Below are 18674 nucleotides of genomic sequence, written 5' to 3'. Positions count from 1 at the left end.
AAATTAGAGTTCTTGATGAAAACTTAAAAGGAGAATAAACCGCTTAAAACAGAAGCTAAAATACTTTAACCAAGGGGATGACTTGGAAAAAGAATGGAGGAAACAAAAGTCAAAATTCAAAGTGATACAGGATATACCTGACTCAAGTCAGAAGAAAAAAATGAAACATGTGAGACAGGCAATAAAATATTACTGACCAGGGAGAGAAGACATGGAAAAATAGGAATCATCAGACCCCTCAGAAAAGAACCAAAAAACCTGGATACCTCATTTCAAGAATTCAAAAAAATAACAGCCCTGAATTTCTAGAACTAGAGTGCAAGGTGAAAATAGAATCCAAAGATCATCTTCCAAAGAAACTTTGAATTCTACACACCCTGAAATGTGACTGTGAAACTCCAGAGCTTCCAGGACAAAGGAAAAAAGAAATTGCAAGAGAACAGTAAAAGACAGATAATACTGCAAGAAACAGTAATCAGAATCACATAGGACTACACATCTAATAAGAGAAACAAAAAGATCAGAATGATATACCACATGGAAAAGGAAAAAGGCCTATATTCAGTAATACTTTAACCTACCAAGCTCAATGTTATCTTGCAGAAAAGAGCAGATTTTTAACAGATTTGACACCTTTTGCAAACATTTCTGCTTTGAAAACCAGAGTGGGATCAATACTTGAAAGTCAAGTGTAGCAGATGAAAGAAAATCAGAAAAGTAAGCAAGTTTAAAAAACCTAAATATGGTTACACCTTAAAGGAAGAGGTTTTTGTCTCTTGAATCCCACTATCTTTAAGGACCAAGGAAGGAACAATAGAAAATAAACTCAGGGATTAGGAGTTCAAAGAAGAAACTCAGAAAGGAGGAAGAGGCAACTTGCTAGCTCTCATTCCTTGTTTACAGAGGAGAAGATGATATTCAGGTACAGGGATGGGAAGTCAACGATGGGGAATCTCCGGCATTTCATTCTTGGTGGAGCGGGGGTGGGGCAGGGAGAGATGACTTGGTTCGGAGATAGGGGAAGGGGTGAAAGGGGTTTCAGAAGAAAGGTAGAGTTGGACAAGGAAAAGTCACAAGCAGAATGAAATACAAACAGGGAAGACCAATGATGGAAGGCAAAGAGGGCTGAAGGGGAGCGTGAAACAAGCTGGCAAGCAAAGAAAGGAAATAAAACTGGAACTGACAGAAAACCAAACAATGATAACTGTAAAAGAGTGGGACGGGCTTGCCCATAAAACAAGATGGTGGGCAGAACTGATTAAAAAGCAAAACCCAATAAGTTGTTGTTTGTTAGTGTTAACTCCAGCTTCACTAGGCTCCACTAAACAAGACTCTAAAGAATATTACTGCATCTTTATTAGGGCAAAGGAATCCTGGAATAACACTGAGCTGTCATTCTGGAGTGACTTGCCATGGCCAAAGAGAGAATGGTTGAGCTACAGACAAAAGGATTCAGAGAACTTCCAGAGAACTATATTAAAGCTTATGTTCCAAGTAAATGTTATTAAGAGAATTCTTAGATATTGGCTGCTATTCAGAAGGAGTTAAATGATAGGACTGTCCCCGCCCCACCCCACCTCCCCCTTTCCAAAAGAGAGATCAGAAGCTAGTTGAAGATGATTTTTTGGCTGTAAGCTTTCTCAAAACTTATATATTATAAGTAATCACTTGTCTTTGTTTTATTGTTTACAAATAGTAGAGCCAGTCACCTTGATGTTTATTTAAATCTAAGGTAGAAGAGTGTTTGCTATAGAGACTAGCAAACAGTATTGAAAAGAGACTTCCTTTAGTGTACAAATAACTAGGATGATGGATCAGAGATGATTAATGAAAAAGATGTTATAATTTTAGTACATAAAAGGGAATATCAAGGCATACTCTTGAAAAATCATAGAACCTGGGATGAGAAGAGAAAGCAAGCTAGTAAGTAGAGAGCAAGATGACCACCTTACCTAGCTACACTGACATTAAAAAGCCTGCTACACAAGCAACAAACTGAAGAGGTAAAATAAAAGGTTGGATGAAGAACAACCACAACTCCAGAATCCTATGATGAACATGGTATGTAAAATGACATACATTTTCAGACCTGACCAACACGTGGATTTGTTTTGATTGATTATGCTTCTTTGTGGCAAAGAAGGGTTGGTTGTTTTTTTAATTGTAGGAATTGAGAATGATTAGTGATGGTGATACCAAAAAAAAAAAGGAGAAACAAAAGAAAGTTAATTTAAACTACACAGAAGCATTTGGAAAGACATTTAGAGAAATAAGCAGGACAACTTTGAAACTACCAAGTTGAATTTATTATATATAGATATATATATAAAGAAAAGTAATAGAGATATATGATTTCATATGTAGCCCTTTTTCCTCTTCTTTCTGTATGAAGATGTTTATGTTTATTAGTATCTGCCACATTCAGATTAACAAACAATAAAAATTATTAAAGCAAGAAATAAAATGTGTCTGAGCAGATTTTATTATGCCTCAACTGAATACAAAGAAACAGGGGTGGCAATATTAAAGAGTGAAAATTAGAGAAACTCCATTATGTTCAAAAGTAACCTAGGTAATGAAATTATTTTCATGATAGTTTAAATATATGTATGTACTAAATGGCATAACTTCTAAGTTCTTAAAAGGAATGCTAACCAAACTAAAGGACCTCTAATAAAACTGTAATTGTTGAGTACTTCAACATTGCCTCTGTCAATATTAAGAAGGAAAAAAAAAAGTACCAAATATGGAGTAGCATGGTTAATTCCTTCTACCACTGGGGGATCACTTGAATTCGGGAGTTTTTAAACAAAGTAGGCTGAGCTGATTGAGTTTCTGAACAAAGTCTGACACCAATAGGTTGCCTAAGGAGAGCGAATTAGCCTAGGTTGGAAACAGAGCAGGTCAAAGCTCCCATGGTGATCAGTCCCATGAGTGGCTACCACACTTTCAGCCTGAGTTAGAGAGGCTGAAACTTTTGAAAATATAAATAAATAAAATAAAATAAATAATAAATAAAATAAAATAAATAAATAAAGTAAATAAAATAAAATAAAAACTAATGAATGTGGCTACATATTTATCTGAAAAGACTACTTAAAATACATTATAAACTGATGATTATTACATGGATATCCTAAAGAATATATTATGTATATTTATGTGTGTGCATATACACAAATATATGTCTAACTATATATTTATTTGTACTTGTAAAAGCAGAAATGCAGCAAAATTAAGCATACTCTGTAGACCACAACAAAAATTACAATCAGTAAGAAAATATGAAGGATTCAGACTTGCTGAATCAAAGAAAAAATCATAGAAATTATATATAAGATAAATGATTATGTTAAAGAATAATCATGAAGAATGGCTCTTCCTCATGGAAACACTTGAATTCTTGTAACTATAAAGTCAACATTCTCTCCATTTATATAGTTTACAAACAAACTTCAAAGAACAATACTTTTAGTAAATGAATGTTTTTTTAAGACAGAAAAGCAGCCCTTTTTACAGTGTTTTCTTCTCTTTTGTAAATATGATAATGCCTTGAACAATGCTTAATAGACACCTATTAATAAATATGGGATGATTTGATCATCAGAAGAAAAAAAAGGAGGTTTTGTTTTACATAACCTGAACACACAAAGGTTTTCCCCCCATTATATTTCCAACAACACAACAGTATATCTAGAGTTCTTTTTGAAGTTCAGGAAAATTCTGCCTAGAGGGTGCTTATCTTTTATTTCAGATTTGAGTTTTATAATTAATATAACCTAACTTTCTGTATAATTTGTCAGTTATGAATTCATTTAGGTCTTCTTTAAGGAAAGTCATATAAAAAGTTACACTTCAACCCCAAATTTAGAGGTCTTTAAATGAGGAAAAATTTAAGAATCGAATTTCTCTTTTTTCTGGCTTCTGTTTTAGTTACCAACGCCATACAATATCTAGTTTATTTTCAGCATGGCAACAGCTTTGAAATTTCTGTTAAAGTAGTAATTTCTGTGATACCCCACTCCAAGCTGTTTTTGCTTATAATAAAGATGCAAAAAGCTGCTAATGCCACTGAATATACTACTCTTGAAAGAAAATGAAAAAGGTGATAGTAGTGTCATTTCATTCATATGTAAATTCTTTACAAGTCCTCAAAGAGATGGATTCTCTCCTTCAAAAGAGACTTATTTACTATACAATTGACCAAGAGGGAAGAGCTGCTTAAATTCATTCTTTACTAGTGTAAGCGATTTGTTACCTCATTAAAGGTTCTCTTTGGTCACGCATTAGTCTCATTGTAACTTCACATGCTCTTCGAAAGAGACCTTCAGTTCCCATTGGACCCATTCCATTGACCATGTTATGAGTGAGGCGAAATGGAACAATCTCTGGAACTTCAAAAGTTTCTCCCTTAACAAGCATAATTTAAAAAGAGACATAAACTTAAGGTTGTGCCATATGCATAGAATTTATCATCTGCTTTATTTAAATGGTACAGTGAGAATACAATGTCTAAATGATATATGTTAACATGTTAGAAATTAACAGACCAAGAAGACCCCTTATAAAATGTAACTTTTGGAAATTCATTTTGTAAATATTTGTTGTTGTTCAGCCATTTTCAGTTGTCTGATTCTTCTTGACCTCACTTTGAGTTTTCTTGGCAAAGATACTGGAGTAGTTTGCCATTTCCTTCTCCAGCTCATTTTACAGATAAGGAAACTGAGGCATACAGGATGACTTGCCCGGGGTCACACAGCTACTAAGTGTCTAATACCAGATTTGAAGTCAGGAAGATACCAGGTCCAGCACTCTATCCACTGTGCCACCTATTTTCCCCTTTGTAAGTATACTGGAGATCTATCATAATGCTACCTACAGGACCCCTTTTTTTATACAACTATTTTAGAGGCAGGACTGGCCTAAGAAGGACTTTTGATACTTCCATAAGCAAGTAACATTTTTTTTTTTTTAGTGAGGCAATTGGGGTTAAGTGACTTGCCCAGGGTCACACAGCTAGTAAGTGTTAAGTGTCTGAGGCCGGATTTGAACTCAGGTACTCCTGACTCCTGGGCCGGTGCTTTATCCACTGCGCCAACTAGCTGCCCCAGCAAGTAACTTTGTTTGAATCTAACACACTATAACATACCCAATTTCACTTTATAGTAAATCTTACTAAATAAAAGCTCCTATTTATATAAATTTTATACCTCCCCCTGAAAAGAATTTTAACTTCCTAATGGGAGGAGATGATAATCTAATTGTTTATATTCCCTGGACAACAAATAAAACTTGCCTTATAGGGCCCCAGGTAAACATAACACCCCCACCCCTTACACCTCACAGAATTAACAGAAATCAGAAACCATTAAGTCAACCCCATACCTGAATGGTCACCTAGACCAGAGGTGTCAAACAGAGAGCCTACCCATCATAAACTTGAGCAAGGTCCAAACTAGATTAAAATGTAGTTGGGAAATATTTAACAAAATAAATTCATTAATAACAAAGAACTACATAAACATGTGGTTTTCTTAGTCAATATATGACTTAATGACCCATTCCCATTTGATTTTGACACCACCGGCCTAGACTGCTTGAAGACATACATCCTCATGTGGGGATGATGCCTCTTAAGGCAACCCATTCCACTTCTGAAAAGGCATGTTAGAAAGTTGTTCCAACATTATGCCTCATAATTCATTTATTTGCAATTTTCATTCCTTGTACCTAGTTCTACCATTTGCAGCCAAACCAAACAATTCTTAAGCCCTTGAAGACAAAGGATAGCCTTCACATAGTTGAGACAGCTCTCATGCTTGTCCCAAGTTCTTGTCTTCAGAGTACAGCTCCCTATATCTTTCCTGATCTGAAGAGCCTCCATAAGCTGCCCTCTGACCTGAGACTCTCATCTTCTCTCTTCTTCCTTTCCTCCCTCTGGTACCAAGGAGAAAGACAGCATGTTATAGTAAAGAGATTCCTATCTCAGCTCTGATACTAACTTTATGACTCTTGAATCTTCTAAGCCTTCATTTCCCAATCTGGAAAATGGGTATAATACTGCTCCTTCTGCCCACACAGGTTTGTCATAGAAAAGCACTGTAAACCTTAGGGTGCCAGACTGATTGTGAGCTCAGTTTGCTTTCCCATCTGCAACACTAAGGGAGTTTTGGACTTCTCCTTCCCAAACACTATCCATTAGGAAAGATATGAACTCTACAACAGTCAAGAAGTTCCCTGTCAATACCTGCACTTATGTCTGCTTCTGAAGACGAGATCAGCAAGGACCAATTACAGAAACAAAGTTGGAGGAAAACTTGAAAGTGACTAAAATAAGTCATATCATTTACCTTATTAAACAGGCAGTTGAAATCCACATGTACACATTCACCAGTCAAAGAATCAAAAAGAATGTTTTCACCATGACGATCTCCAAGACCCAGTATGTACCCAACCATAGACATTACCGCTGTGGAACGGCAATAGGCTGATCGGCTGCTGTACCTGGATGGAATAAAACACAATGGATATGGCTGCTATCTACTGCATTAAAGGAGCTATGGACATAAGAATATGGCTAAAACAAATAATCAACTGACCATGAAGTGGGATCAGGGAATGTTCTCAGAAACCACTCGTGGAAAACAGAAGGGTGCCGTGGCAGCAAAAATTCTCTGAAAACTTTCAATTTTTCAGCCAAAGCTGCTGTCTTGGGCAGCATGCACTGGCGAAGCTCCTTTCCTGTCATGTACACTCCTACAGGGCACAGATTTTGATCAGTTGTGTTAACCAAATGTAAAGAGGGATGGAATTTTCTAATTAAAATATGAAATAACAAATGTTTTCTATCAACACTGTCTGGAAACAAGTGAAAGATGAACATAAGTAAAAAAAACCAAAAGGAAAATATTTCAGTTATAACCAAGGCAAAAACAACAACAAAATTGTTCGATACAACAACAAAATACAAGATTGTATTTTCATTTACGAATTGGTTCAAGTTTATTCCCTGTACTATGAAACTCGACATCAAGTGAAAATGGAATAACAACCTCTAGTGGTTAATCAATATGTGATCAAAACTAGGGATCCCATTTTGCCATAGAATTTCTTTGAACAATACATTCAAGTTCAGGAATGGCCCTAGAGGTCCAAAAGATGGGCCCTTGTACAAATCCCAGAGGAAACTGTATTATTTTCAGGTTGAAAACAATTTTCTAATTTTCTAAATTAAAAACTATTCTGAGCAGTAACTGAAACACCAAGTTTAACTCTAGTATGGAATGGATCTTGATAGGACACTAACTTAAGGTAGCCCTAGAGCCTCAGAAACGGTCTCAGGATAGAGACCATTCTAGATAGAAATATTCTGTAATTCAATACAAGTACCACTAAGTTTGCTTCAGGATGTAACACACAAAGAACAACTCAGTACAAGCAAAAAGAATGTACTCCAATGTGTTAGTTGAAATTATATATCTAGAATATAAATTAGTAGCAAAGAATGTCTTTCAGTACCTTTTTCCTTATACAGTTTGGTCAGAATAAGTCTCAAGCCGGCAGTATTGTTAACCCATTCAATGATGCCACATTCATCATTTAGAGGAATAACTGCATACGTTCGGATATGAAGCTCTCTTCTACGAGACTCTGCATCTTTCCTCAAGCACTATTTTTTTTTAAATGCCAAAGAAACAATATAAAAACAGAATATAAAACTATAAATTTCAAGTTGTTTCAAGACATGCAATTGTTATTCTTTTCCTAAAAAGAACAGTATAAGTTAGCTAACAATCCCTTCAAATTGGTACGGAAAAAAATTATGCTTCTTTAACAATGAAAAATTATGGCTCCTTTATTTCTTAGTACTACACTGATACGGAAATGTTAAATTCTTAGGAATGAAAACTGCCACCTAATTCTTGTGGATATAAAAATATGACCAAAAATGGAAAGGGAAAAAATTCATGACACCAATAACTGTCTTTGTCTTTGTTATTCATACTATGCTTTCTAACTCTTAAATATTCTAGCTTCATATAAAAACATCTTCCAACAGACCTCAAAGATATACAAGTCTTATCTATTTCATTCTTATAACATTCCTAAGAGAATGGCCGGAAAAGTTTTCCCTCTAATTTTAAAAATGGAAGAAGTAAACAAAGATTAAAAAGTGTAGCCTCCTCACATGCCATCTGGTCATTTTCAAAGAGCTGTTAAGTGATTTTTTCCCCTAGCTTAACCAAAAAACATATTTCATACTTGTTAAATTAAGTAATTGCTGGCAAAATGAATGACCTTGTTGAGACCCCATCAAACCATTATTTACTCTAAAGGTATCTTTAAATACATGGATTACCTTGAACTTATTTTAATTACTGAAATATCAAAAGACCTTTGGCAAAAGGAAATTTGGTCCATAAGATAATTCTGTAGTACAGGTTCACAAGATAAGATAATAATAAAACACCAGAGTTTTAGAAATAGACCACTTTAATATGATTCCAAGATTATTTATTTTGTTTTTTTCAGGGCAATGAGGGTTAAGTGACTTGTCCAGGGTCACACAGCTAGTTAAGTATCAAGTGTCTGAGGTCAGATTTGAACTCCAGTCCTCCTGAATCCAGGGCCAGTGCTTTATCCACTACGCCACCTAGCCGCCCCATCAAGATTATTTATAATTTCTAATGCTAATAAAGGCAAAGTCCAGAAGAAAAGTTTGTATAAATTTAATTTGAGGCTAGGAAAAGACTCAGAAATAACAAATATCTAAAACATATAAATAACTACTGAAAAGATATGTAATTAGGGTACTTGCCATTCTGGTAAAGAAAAAGTAAGCTCCTTTAAAATGTTGGCTTTAAAAATATTGTTTTTGATTTTTCTGTTATTTTTTTATTTAGCCAGATATAAACATAATTTGCTGAATTACTATGTCAACCTCATGATACCGTTATTTTGGGCCTATTTTATTTTACTTGAAATAAGTTTAATGAATTTGGTGGGAGAAAACATGATACTCATAGAAAACAAGTAAAAGAAAGTACTTATCATTTCATAACAAAGCTTTGGAAATATCTGACCAAGGAAATAAATGATATTTAGTGCTCAGCTATGCCTGGATTTACAGAAACCTAAATAGTATTACTAAAGTAATAACTTTGGATTAACTCTTAAAGACATCCAATTAATCAGCCCTCATGTCATATATGGGGCAGCTAGAGGGTGCAGTGGATAGAGCACCAGGCCTGGAATCAGGGAGACCTGAATTCAAATCTGGCCTCAGGTACTTAATAGCTATGTGACCTTGGGAAAGTCATTTCACCCTGTTTGTCTCAGTTTCCTCATCTGTAAAATGAGCTGGAGAAGGAAATTGCAAACCACTCCAGTATTTCTGCCAAGTAACCCCAAATGAGGTCATAAAGAGTTGGATACAACTGAACAACAACATGCTGTATCTATAAGGGAGAAATGAACAACAGACAGGTTAAAAGCCCTTAACAAGGGTCCTATATTTTATAAAGAAGTTGAAAGGGAAACAAAGAGAGATAGAACTTTCTCTTTGACATTTTTATATATTGTATATGTACATAGTTTTTCAAATCATGTGTACAAGGTTTTTCTTTTATATTTTTGTGGGACAATGAGAGTTAAGTGACTTGTCCAGGGTCACACAGCTAGTAAGTGTCAAGTGTCTGAGGCCAGATTTGAAGTCAGGTCCTCCTGAATCCAGGGCTGGTGCTTTATCCACTGTTCCACCTAGCTGCCCCCTATGTGGTTTTCAAATCAAATAACCCATACACTGAAAATTCTATTAAAAAATCTGGTTTTCAGTGGATAGAGCAACGGCCCTGGAGTCAGGAGGACCTGAATTCAAATCCGACCTCAGACACTTAACACTTACCAGCTGTGTGACCCTGGGCAAGTCACTTAACCCCAATTGCCTCACTAAAACAAAACAAAACAAAACAAAAAATCTGGTTTTTTTTTATGCAATATGGCTAACATGGAAATGTTTTGCACGATTTCATATATATAATTAATATTACATGGCTATGCCTTCTCAATGGGTATGGAATGCCTGGAGGGAGAGAAATAATCTGGAGTTAAAAAAAGTTAAGTTAAAAATAAAGTACATATATTTTATATATATATATACTTTTGGGGGGGGGGTGTGAATCTGGCATACAAATGCTGAAATAAAAGTAAATTATTTCCAAACCTTATTGATCAAGGAATTAAACTCCATAAGTCTACAGTCTTTTCTTAGGTCATCTTTTGGCTTACACATCATGATATAGAATTTTCCATCTGATCCTTTCAAAGAGATCTTTTTTGGTTTCTGAAGTGATGGAAGAATTTCTACCTGAAAGATAACCATTTGAGCATGAATTTAGGTTGAAATTTGATAGTAAAAATGCAATATATTGAATGATGGGTTATTAGTCATAACTAAATAATATAACAACTGATAAAATTTTATAGATTTGCTATTTTACCAATTCTGTTCAAGGCTTAATGGATTCCCAGTGATATACAACATTTCTTTAGTTTACTGAGGCTTACAAAGGGCTTTCCTCTCAGGATTCCGTGAGGTATAAATTCTAAGATTTGAAGACAGGCCTTCTGAGACCAGCCCTTTCTCCACCACATGACCTTGTTTCCCAAGGAGTGGCAGCAGCAGTATTTGAGCCAACAGAAAAACTACAAGGGGTAATGTATGGTAATGAGATACACTTTTTGATAAAGGTACCAGGGTATATATATCCAAATGAATGATCACACTGAAAGATGTCACCTAAGGAGGCTTTGAGATTATCCAATGATGCTGCCATTGCACAAAATGTTTTGGGACTTTTCTTTTGGAATTGTCCTATGGGAACATTATTTCAAATGACTGCAATAAACAAAAAGGAGGCAAGTATGCTGAATGAGCTGAGTGTTCAAGTCAAGTAAAATCAGGTCTAAGTAAAAATGCAACATAAATAAATAAGCTTGATTTTCTCCTGTGGCTTATTTTAAGCAAAGGTAAGAGAGTAAGATTTTGACTTGAAAATGTGACTACACTGAAGGAGAACAGTCATTTGAATATATTAGCATGGTTTTTAAATAAAATTATATTTAAATGTCACAGAGGTTAGTGTGGTAGAAATAGCACTGGAATGGAAGTCATTAGCTACTCTATCCAGTTTAGCTCCTGAACTTACTAGATGTGTGATGAGGTTAGTTCTCTGAGCCTCAGTTCCTTTATTTGTAAAATGTAGATAAAAATATTTATAGGACCTATTCAAGGGTTGTTGTTTTGATCAAAAGGCACGATGTGAGTGAAGAGCTCCAAAAACATCACCTATCATCATCAGCAATTTTTGGAAGTAAGACTTGACTAGTTCTGTTCTTCCCCTTCCCCCATTTCCTACCATCTACCATTGTTTTTTCCCCCTCACTCATATTTTCTCCTTTGTGACAGCAAGGACTGTAAGTAAAAAATTGCAATAATCATAAGAAAAACATATTAGGTTTCATTTCAGTAGCATTTTCTAGTCTAGGCACACTGTAATTTAGAGGAAATAATTTCTTAAACTCAAAAATATAATTAAAGTTAAAATTAAATTATCTGAAGAAATTATCAAGTCCTAGAGTTTTTAACAACACAATTTTTTTTTTTTTTTTGGTGAGGCAATTGGGGTTAAGTGACTTGCCCAGGGTCACAAAGCTAGTAATTGTCAAGTGTCTGGGGCCTGACTCCAGGGCCAGTGTGCCACTAGCTGGCCCCACAACACAATATTTAACAACACAATTATTTCTATTACAATTATGTTGTTTTAAAAAAAAATAGCACTCATGTAATGATGAAGAAAAGCAACAAAAACATGTGGAAATGAACAATATAGTCATATAATGCTGAATCTTACCACATCATCAAAACCTGAAATATAAGCCCAATGTCCAGGAAATGGGTCATGGTTAACATGAGTGCCAGGAGTTGATGGAAGAGTTGGTATCATTACAGATTGCAAGGGAATTAGTATTTCACTAAATGTTGGTTCTTCTACCAGTTTTTTAAGGGTTTTGAAATGAACATTCATGCTTAAAGTAGAACTACTACCTCCATCAACCTAGAAAATAAAGACAAATAGTACATTTTTCATCTGAGTTCTCAACCAAAAATCCAAACCAAACATTGCCACCATAGTTCCTCAGTTATTTCCCCCCAACAAAAAAGCCTTCAAGTCAAGTCAGTAAACATTTACTAAGTGCCTATTGCATGTAAAATACCATGTTAGGCATACAAATATAATGATTAAAAATAAAAGCACAATTAAAATATTCTATTTAAGTTCAAAGTTCTATCGAAAATTGGTCATAAAAATCCTAATGATATGGACAGGCTTTCAATATTAGTATTTTAATATGAAGATGAAAAAAGCTTAGCAACAATAATTTAATATATTATATATAACATGAATTAAATTAACTGGGCAAGAATTACTTGCACCTTTGACCACAGAACAAGAAATCAGGAGAAAAAGTGGCTTTCAAAAAATTATATAGCAAAGCAACAACAAACTTCAGGGAAAATATTTGGGCATCTTTAATGTCAGTTCTATGTTTTAACTGCCTTTTTTTATTCAGTGCTCAAGGTAAAAGAATAAATACTAAAGAACTTAAATGTAAACTTTTGAAAAGTACCTCATTATTAAGTTCTGACATGCTTATATTGATGGTAATGGAAGAAAAAAACAATTGCTTGAAACCCATAAAGTTACCATCAATCTTTTGACTAATGAAACTACTAACATAGAGCCCTATTATTAACATAGCTCCTGGTAAGGAACAAATTAAGAATAACTGAATTCCACCTCGTTTGATTCAATGCTTGTAGTGCAGTGGTTTTAAAGGTATTCGACAGAAAAAGAAAAACACACACAAGAGACCTCAGAATCTCATAAACCTCTGAATAACTGAGTTATTGAACTGTTTTTGCATAAATAACCTGGTATAATAAAAATCCACTGTTTGAGTTGCTACCAAAAATACCATATATATCAGATATCAGAAACTTGCATACCAGTCAAATGACAGTAAATACTTGACAAATGAAGCAATATTTCCAATATTTTTTCCTACTACAAAAAAGGCCCAGTTTTTCTTTTGGGTGTTACTAATTTTTTTTTAAAGTGAGGCTGTTGGGGTTAAGTGACTTGCCCAGGGTCACACAGCTAGTAAGTGTTAAGTGTCTGAGGCCGGATTTGAACACAGGTACGCCTGACTCTAGGGCCGGTGCTCTATCCACTGCGCCATCTAGCTGCCCCGGGGGTGTTACTATTTTTAACATATTTCTATAGCAACCTTTATTATTATATATAGGTCAGTCTTAAATATATTAAAGGTTTTAAAATGAAAAGACAAGACAGGAGTAGGAGAGATTAACTTTAAAAAAGAAAAAAATGTTTTATAAATATTTAACTGAGTTTTTGAAAAATCCCTTATTTAAGGTTGGTCCTGATAATAAAAGCTCATCAAACACTAAAATAATGCACTTTAAGAAGAAAATCCTTTATGAACTGCAGAGCTAATTTATGAAGTATAAAGTAGCTGTTATGTGAGATAAAACAGTTCATATCATGATACCAAGAATTCTCTGCAAAAATTACCCCATGATTAGTCTGTACCGATCTATTGCACAATTTTACTGTACCGATCTATTGCACAATTCTAGAAGTTTATCTGTTAGTCGAGTTGCATCACCGATGAACTTCCCTAAAGATTTCTTCATTTGAATAGCTTTATTTAAAATTTCCTTGCATCTGTTTACACGCATGGGATAAGAGGACTGAAAGAAAAAATATACTTGTCAAACTCAATTTATACATTAACTTCTGAAATAAAATTATTCGTAAAACTTTGAAATATATAAATCAAGCACAAAAGAAATGAATTTTTATTATTAATTCAGAACTGAGTCACACAAAATATGAGTTACAAAACTCATATTTGAGATGACATATAAGAACATAATGAAAACATGTAATTTGCCATATTTAATACTGTCAAATTATTTGACTGTAGGCAACAACTGTAGTTATTACCTTACCCTTATTAATGTATTAATTACCTCAATTTCCATGGAAATTGTTAATAAAGGATTTTAAAGTTTGAGGCTTAAAAAAACACTCACATGTTCATTATTTTTGTTTGTTTGTTTGGGGTTTTTTTGGTGAGGCAGTTGGGGTTAAGTGACTTGCCCAAGGTCACACAGCTAGTTTTAAGTGTCTGAGGCCGGATTTGAACTCAGGTCCTTCTGAATCCAGGGCTGTTGCTCTATGCACTGCACCTCCTAGCTGCCCCATTATTATTTTTTTTTTTTTAGGTGGATAAGAAAGGTCTGGATTTGTGATTTCATCAGCACAGTGAATCCCAAGGGTCAAAACCTCCTTCAGTACTGCAGACCAACAACTTATGTGTAGTTTACAGTCTTAGAGAGCTGCTTGGGGCACAGAGATTAAATGACTACTTTGTGTCAGAGGTAGGTCTTGACTCTAAGTTTTCCTGAATGCAAAACCAGTTCTCTAGTTGTCTTGCCATTCTGCCTCTCTTTTGCTTTCCAGTACTCCAAAAGAGGAAAAGAACCTGCGAGTTTTCTTTTATTTACAGATTAGCATTAAACTACTATGGATAATTAAAGTGATCTACTTGTAATTTATTTATTTATTTGTTTGTTTGTTTTGGGGGTGGGGTAATTGGGGTTAAGTGACTTGCCCAGGGTCACACAGCTAGTAAGTGTCAAGTGTCAGAAGCTGGATTTGAACTCAGGTCCTCCTGAATCCAAGGCCAATGCTTTATCCACCGTGCCACCTAGCTGCCCCTTTGTAATTTATTTTTAAATTTTATAAAAAGAAATTAGCCCAGTTATTAAATTACCTTTGATACAGCTGTCATCATCCACATTGCTTGCTGAGGATAGGTTAGAAACACTTTGACAATAATTTCCATCAAAACAACAAAGACCTCATCATGAGAATGACAGATTCGAGAGATCAACTGTGAAAAAGCTGTTAGAAACTGGTAAGGTGCCAAATGATTTGTGTGCTCTGTGATCACTTTGTTTATTTTGGCTAAATCATTTCTCATTTGTAAACGATCAGAACGACCAGCTAGAAGAAACAGGACAGTAAATCAGTCTTACAGAAGTATACAGTTCTTTTAACGTTTCAGAGCTTAAAAAAACCTTTTCTAGACTTTCACTTCTAAATATGTGTCTGCCTATTTCTGAATGGGGAAGTACTCTGTCCAAATATTGAAGTATGGAGACCCATTTAAGGCTATCAGCTGTAATCTGAAATAAACAGGATAAACAAACCAATCTATATATGGAAATTCCTCCAGCTGCTGTCATTGGTATTTAAAGAATCATAATTTTAAAACTCTCATCTAATATAATCTCTTTAGTAGGCTAGATGGGAATTAAAGTCTAGACATAGTATTATCTGAAGTCACAGAATTTCTTGGAGGCAAAGTTGTCAAAGTTAACCTTATTTTTTGCATAGTCTGCTTAGCTCAAATTATGGGTAATCTGACATTTTCATTATACTCACCCCATCAAAAATTGCACTAAATCTTTAGTTAGTACGCATTATTCTAAATTCATCTTTGTATTTGGGCAGGCCTCATCTGCCCAGGTGTAGGAAGGGATACTTATTCAGGTATGGACATGTGTTCCCTTGGGGCTCTCTCTAAGATGTTTATTATGTGACTGATATTCTTATGAATCAAAGTACATCTATAATTTGCCATTTCTTTAATTAGTCTTTACATCAAATATTCACAATTTAATAAAATAAAATTATTAATGTAAATCTGATTTTACAAAAACAATTTTTTCATACTGTAGAAAAAAGTTATACCTTTTTCCCATTCATATGCCTTAGCACCAAAATCAAGCCACAGTGATAACATTCTAGGCATTGACTGATATATGAATTGGTTACCATATTGCAGCGATCTGTAATTGCACAAAGAGTATTAGCATATCATTCTTTTTTACATTATAAGATTTTAAATCTAGAGTACACATAAATTCCTAAAAATCAATCAATAAGCATTTATTAAACTCTTACTAAGAGCTCTTAGTAATGCTCTTACATTGTGCCAAGCATTGGGTGTATAAAGAAAAAGCAAAAACAGCTCCTGCCCTCAGGGAGCTTATACTCTAAAGAGACAACATAATATAAATAAATACATATAAGAGACCTAAAGAATAGATTTCTAGAAAAGAAGAAACTAGCAGCTAAGGGGATTCAGAAAGTCTACAGATAGTAGTATTTGACCTAAGTCTTATGCCTTTAAATCAACTGATTTCCCCCTCTACCTATCCAATGCCAAAGTTCTATCCTGCAGGTTAACTAAGTTTTTTAGTTATATTCTTTCCTTAATATTTCTCATCCATCCTTTCCTTTCTATTTCACTGACATAAGTCTAGTCTAGACCCTTACTATCTCATTCCTGGTTTGGTGTGAACAATAGTCTAACTCTTTCCCATGAAAGTTCAACTAGTTTCTGCCTGAAATATGATTGAAATGTTTCCTAGACTTGATTGGCCTGACTGTGCCTCCCTTAAATTAAAAACATTTTTTTTTCTTTTGGTGAGGCAATTGAGGTTAAGTGATTTGCCTAGGGTCACACAGCTAGTAAGTATTAAGTGTCTGAGGCCAGATTTGAACTCAGGTCCTCCTGACTCCAGGGCCGGTGCTCTATCATCTGCGCCACCTAGCTGCCCCTTTTTTTCATTTTTTTTTTAAAAAAATTTGTGGGGCAAAGAGAGTTAAGTGAACTGTGCCTCCCTTAAAGCAGATTTCTGAAAGCATCTTGATATTCTGGCCTACATTTCTAGTCATCTAGGAGTTGGTACCTGTGACATATAGCATCTACATTTTCCTTTAGATATGAGTCATCACACCCTGGTAACCAAATGTGTTTGCATATGAAAATGAGATTCTTTTCCCCAAGCTAAATGTCAGAGTACCCTTGTTAAATATCCTATTTATGCTATGGCTAAGTAAACTTCCCTTGGTTAACTGCTGAATGACCTACAAGCAATTTTTTTACCTTAACACTTATCATGAAGTAAGGAAGTGCTGGCCTATGTGAGGTCAAGCCTCCAGGCTCCCTTAGGCCTGAAGAATCACTGAAGCAACTTCCTAGGGGCCCAACGGCCTCCAATCTCTTCTTTTCCTGGGCCTACCCATCAACACTAGACTATTTTCCTGAAATAGTAATTTCATCAAGTTGCTCAGGTTCTAAAAGTCTTCACTGGTTCCTTTCTGTGTACATAGCGTCTTCTCTTCAGTCTTCTGCTTAGGGCTCTCTGTAATCTGATCCTTAACTACTAGTCAACTTAATTTTCCACTAACCATCCCCCTTTCCCATCATGAACCATGTATTCCACAGAGACCAGGAGTTCTTTTTGTCTTGTAGACCTTTCTGGTAGCTTCCAAATCGAAGGAAATGTTAGAGGTTAGTAAAAACCAAAGTATAATTTTGTTTCAATCCAAGTTCACATACCCTCCTTTCTTTCTGAATCCTATATATAGAGGACTCTTGTGGAATAGGGAGAAGTTTGTAGAACCTATAGACCCCCTTTGATCCAAGTATATGGCTTCACTGAAATAATTCTTGCTAATATATTGCTAAAAGCCAAACAAACTATTTTGATCAATTTTTGCAAGTAAGAATTTAATGTAAACAAACAGAAGAAAGGCAAGGATTATCAATATAAACAAAGTTCAACTTACAAATGGATTTGCTGTCCAAAAGTTCATTTGATAGTTGTTTAGAATTAAGAATGCATTTTCTTTCTTTCTTTTACGAGCCAATGAGGGTTAAGTGACTTGCCCACAGTCACACAGCTAGTAAGTATCAAGTGTCTGAGGCTGGATTTGAACTCAGGTCCTCCTGAATCTAGGGCCAGTACTTTATCCACTGCGCCTCCTAGCTGCCCCTGCATTTTCTTATAAAAACAACTTTTTACTACTTTTCCTAAATTAAAAATCTTTAGGTTTGATGACTAATTAGTGAGAAAAAATCTCACAAGTCTGGAAGGATATATGGTCATCTGCTTTTATGAACAGCAAATGTTCTGTTTCTTCCAAACCTTATGTAGCTCTGCCATTTCATTCGATTTCTAATGAAATGGTCAGCAGTGTGGGGAAGAGATAACCTTTATTAAATATTTTGCACTTAATATCTTGCATTGAAGAGTGTTGTGAACATTTTCAAAAATTTCCAGATCTCAAATGAAATGTTTAAATATTTTCAATGTAAATATACAGTTAACAAATTATATCATAGGTAAAGGAGGAAATAGAACCACTTAAATCCTAAATGCAATGGTTTGCTGTGTATATATAAGTAAGCCAGTTAGCTCTGCATATTCATTATGCAAAAACATTAAATCTTAAATTTCACCTTCCAAAGTGAAGAACGATATATCTTATCAAGTCTCCCTGCTTCTCCATTTTGTTGTCGGTGACCATAGGCATCAATTTGTCATAGTATTTGGCAAGATAAAAGTGTCCATCCTCCCATTCAGGCAAGAATAAGGTTACATCCTGAAAATGATATATTGTAAAACTTACCTTAGAAAATATTTAGAATTTATTCTACTTTGAATTGGA

At 34.8% G+C, this 18674-nt stretch overlaps 1 protein-coding gene across 1 annotated transcript in view; it reads right to left on the bottom strand.

Moving 5' to 3' along the window:
* The window catches only part of ATR (ATR serine/threonine kinase), a 118538-nt gene that overhangs the window by 5417 nt on the left and 94447 nt on the right, over positions 1-18674 (bottom strand). Inside the window, exons 36-45 of the mRNA XM_043990538.1 lie at positions 18466-18608; positions 15906-16003; positions 14923-15155; positions 13700-13834; positions 11913-12116; positions 10223-10366; positions 7519-7669; positions 6600-6756; positions 6351-6504; positions 4259-4410 (exon numbers count right to left, since the gene is read on the bottom strand). Coding sequence (XP_043846473.1) covers positions 4259-4410; positions 6351-6504; positions 6600-6756; positions 7519-7669; positions 10223-10366; positions 11913-12116; positions 13700-13834; positions 14923-15155; positions 15906-16003; positions 18466-18608 — 1571 coding nt within the window. The remainder of the gene's footprint in view (positions 1-4258; positions 4411-6350; positions 6505-6599; positions 6757-7518; positions 7670-10222; positions 10367-11912; positions 12117-13699; positions 13835-14922; positions 15156-15905; positions 16004-18465; positions 18609-18674) is intronic.

The sequence above is a fragment of the Dromiciops gliroides genome, chromosome 3 (genome assembly GCF_019393635.1).
Source record: "Dromiciops gliroides isolate mDroGli1 chromosome 3, mDroGli1.pri, whole genome shotgun sequence".
Taxonomy (NCBI): domain Eukaryota; kingdom Metazoa; phylum Chordata; class Mammalia; order Microbiotheria; family Microbiotheriidae; genus Dromiciops; species Dromiciops gliroides.
This window is presented reverse-complemented; position numbering and strand designations above follow the sequence as displayed.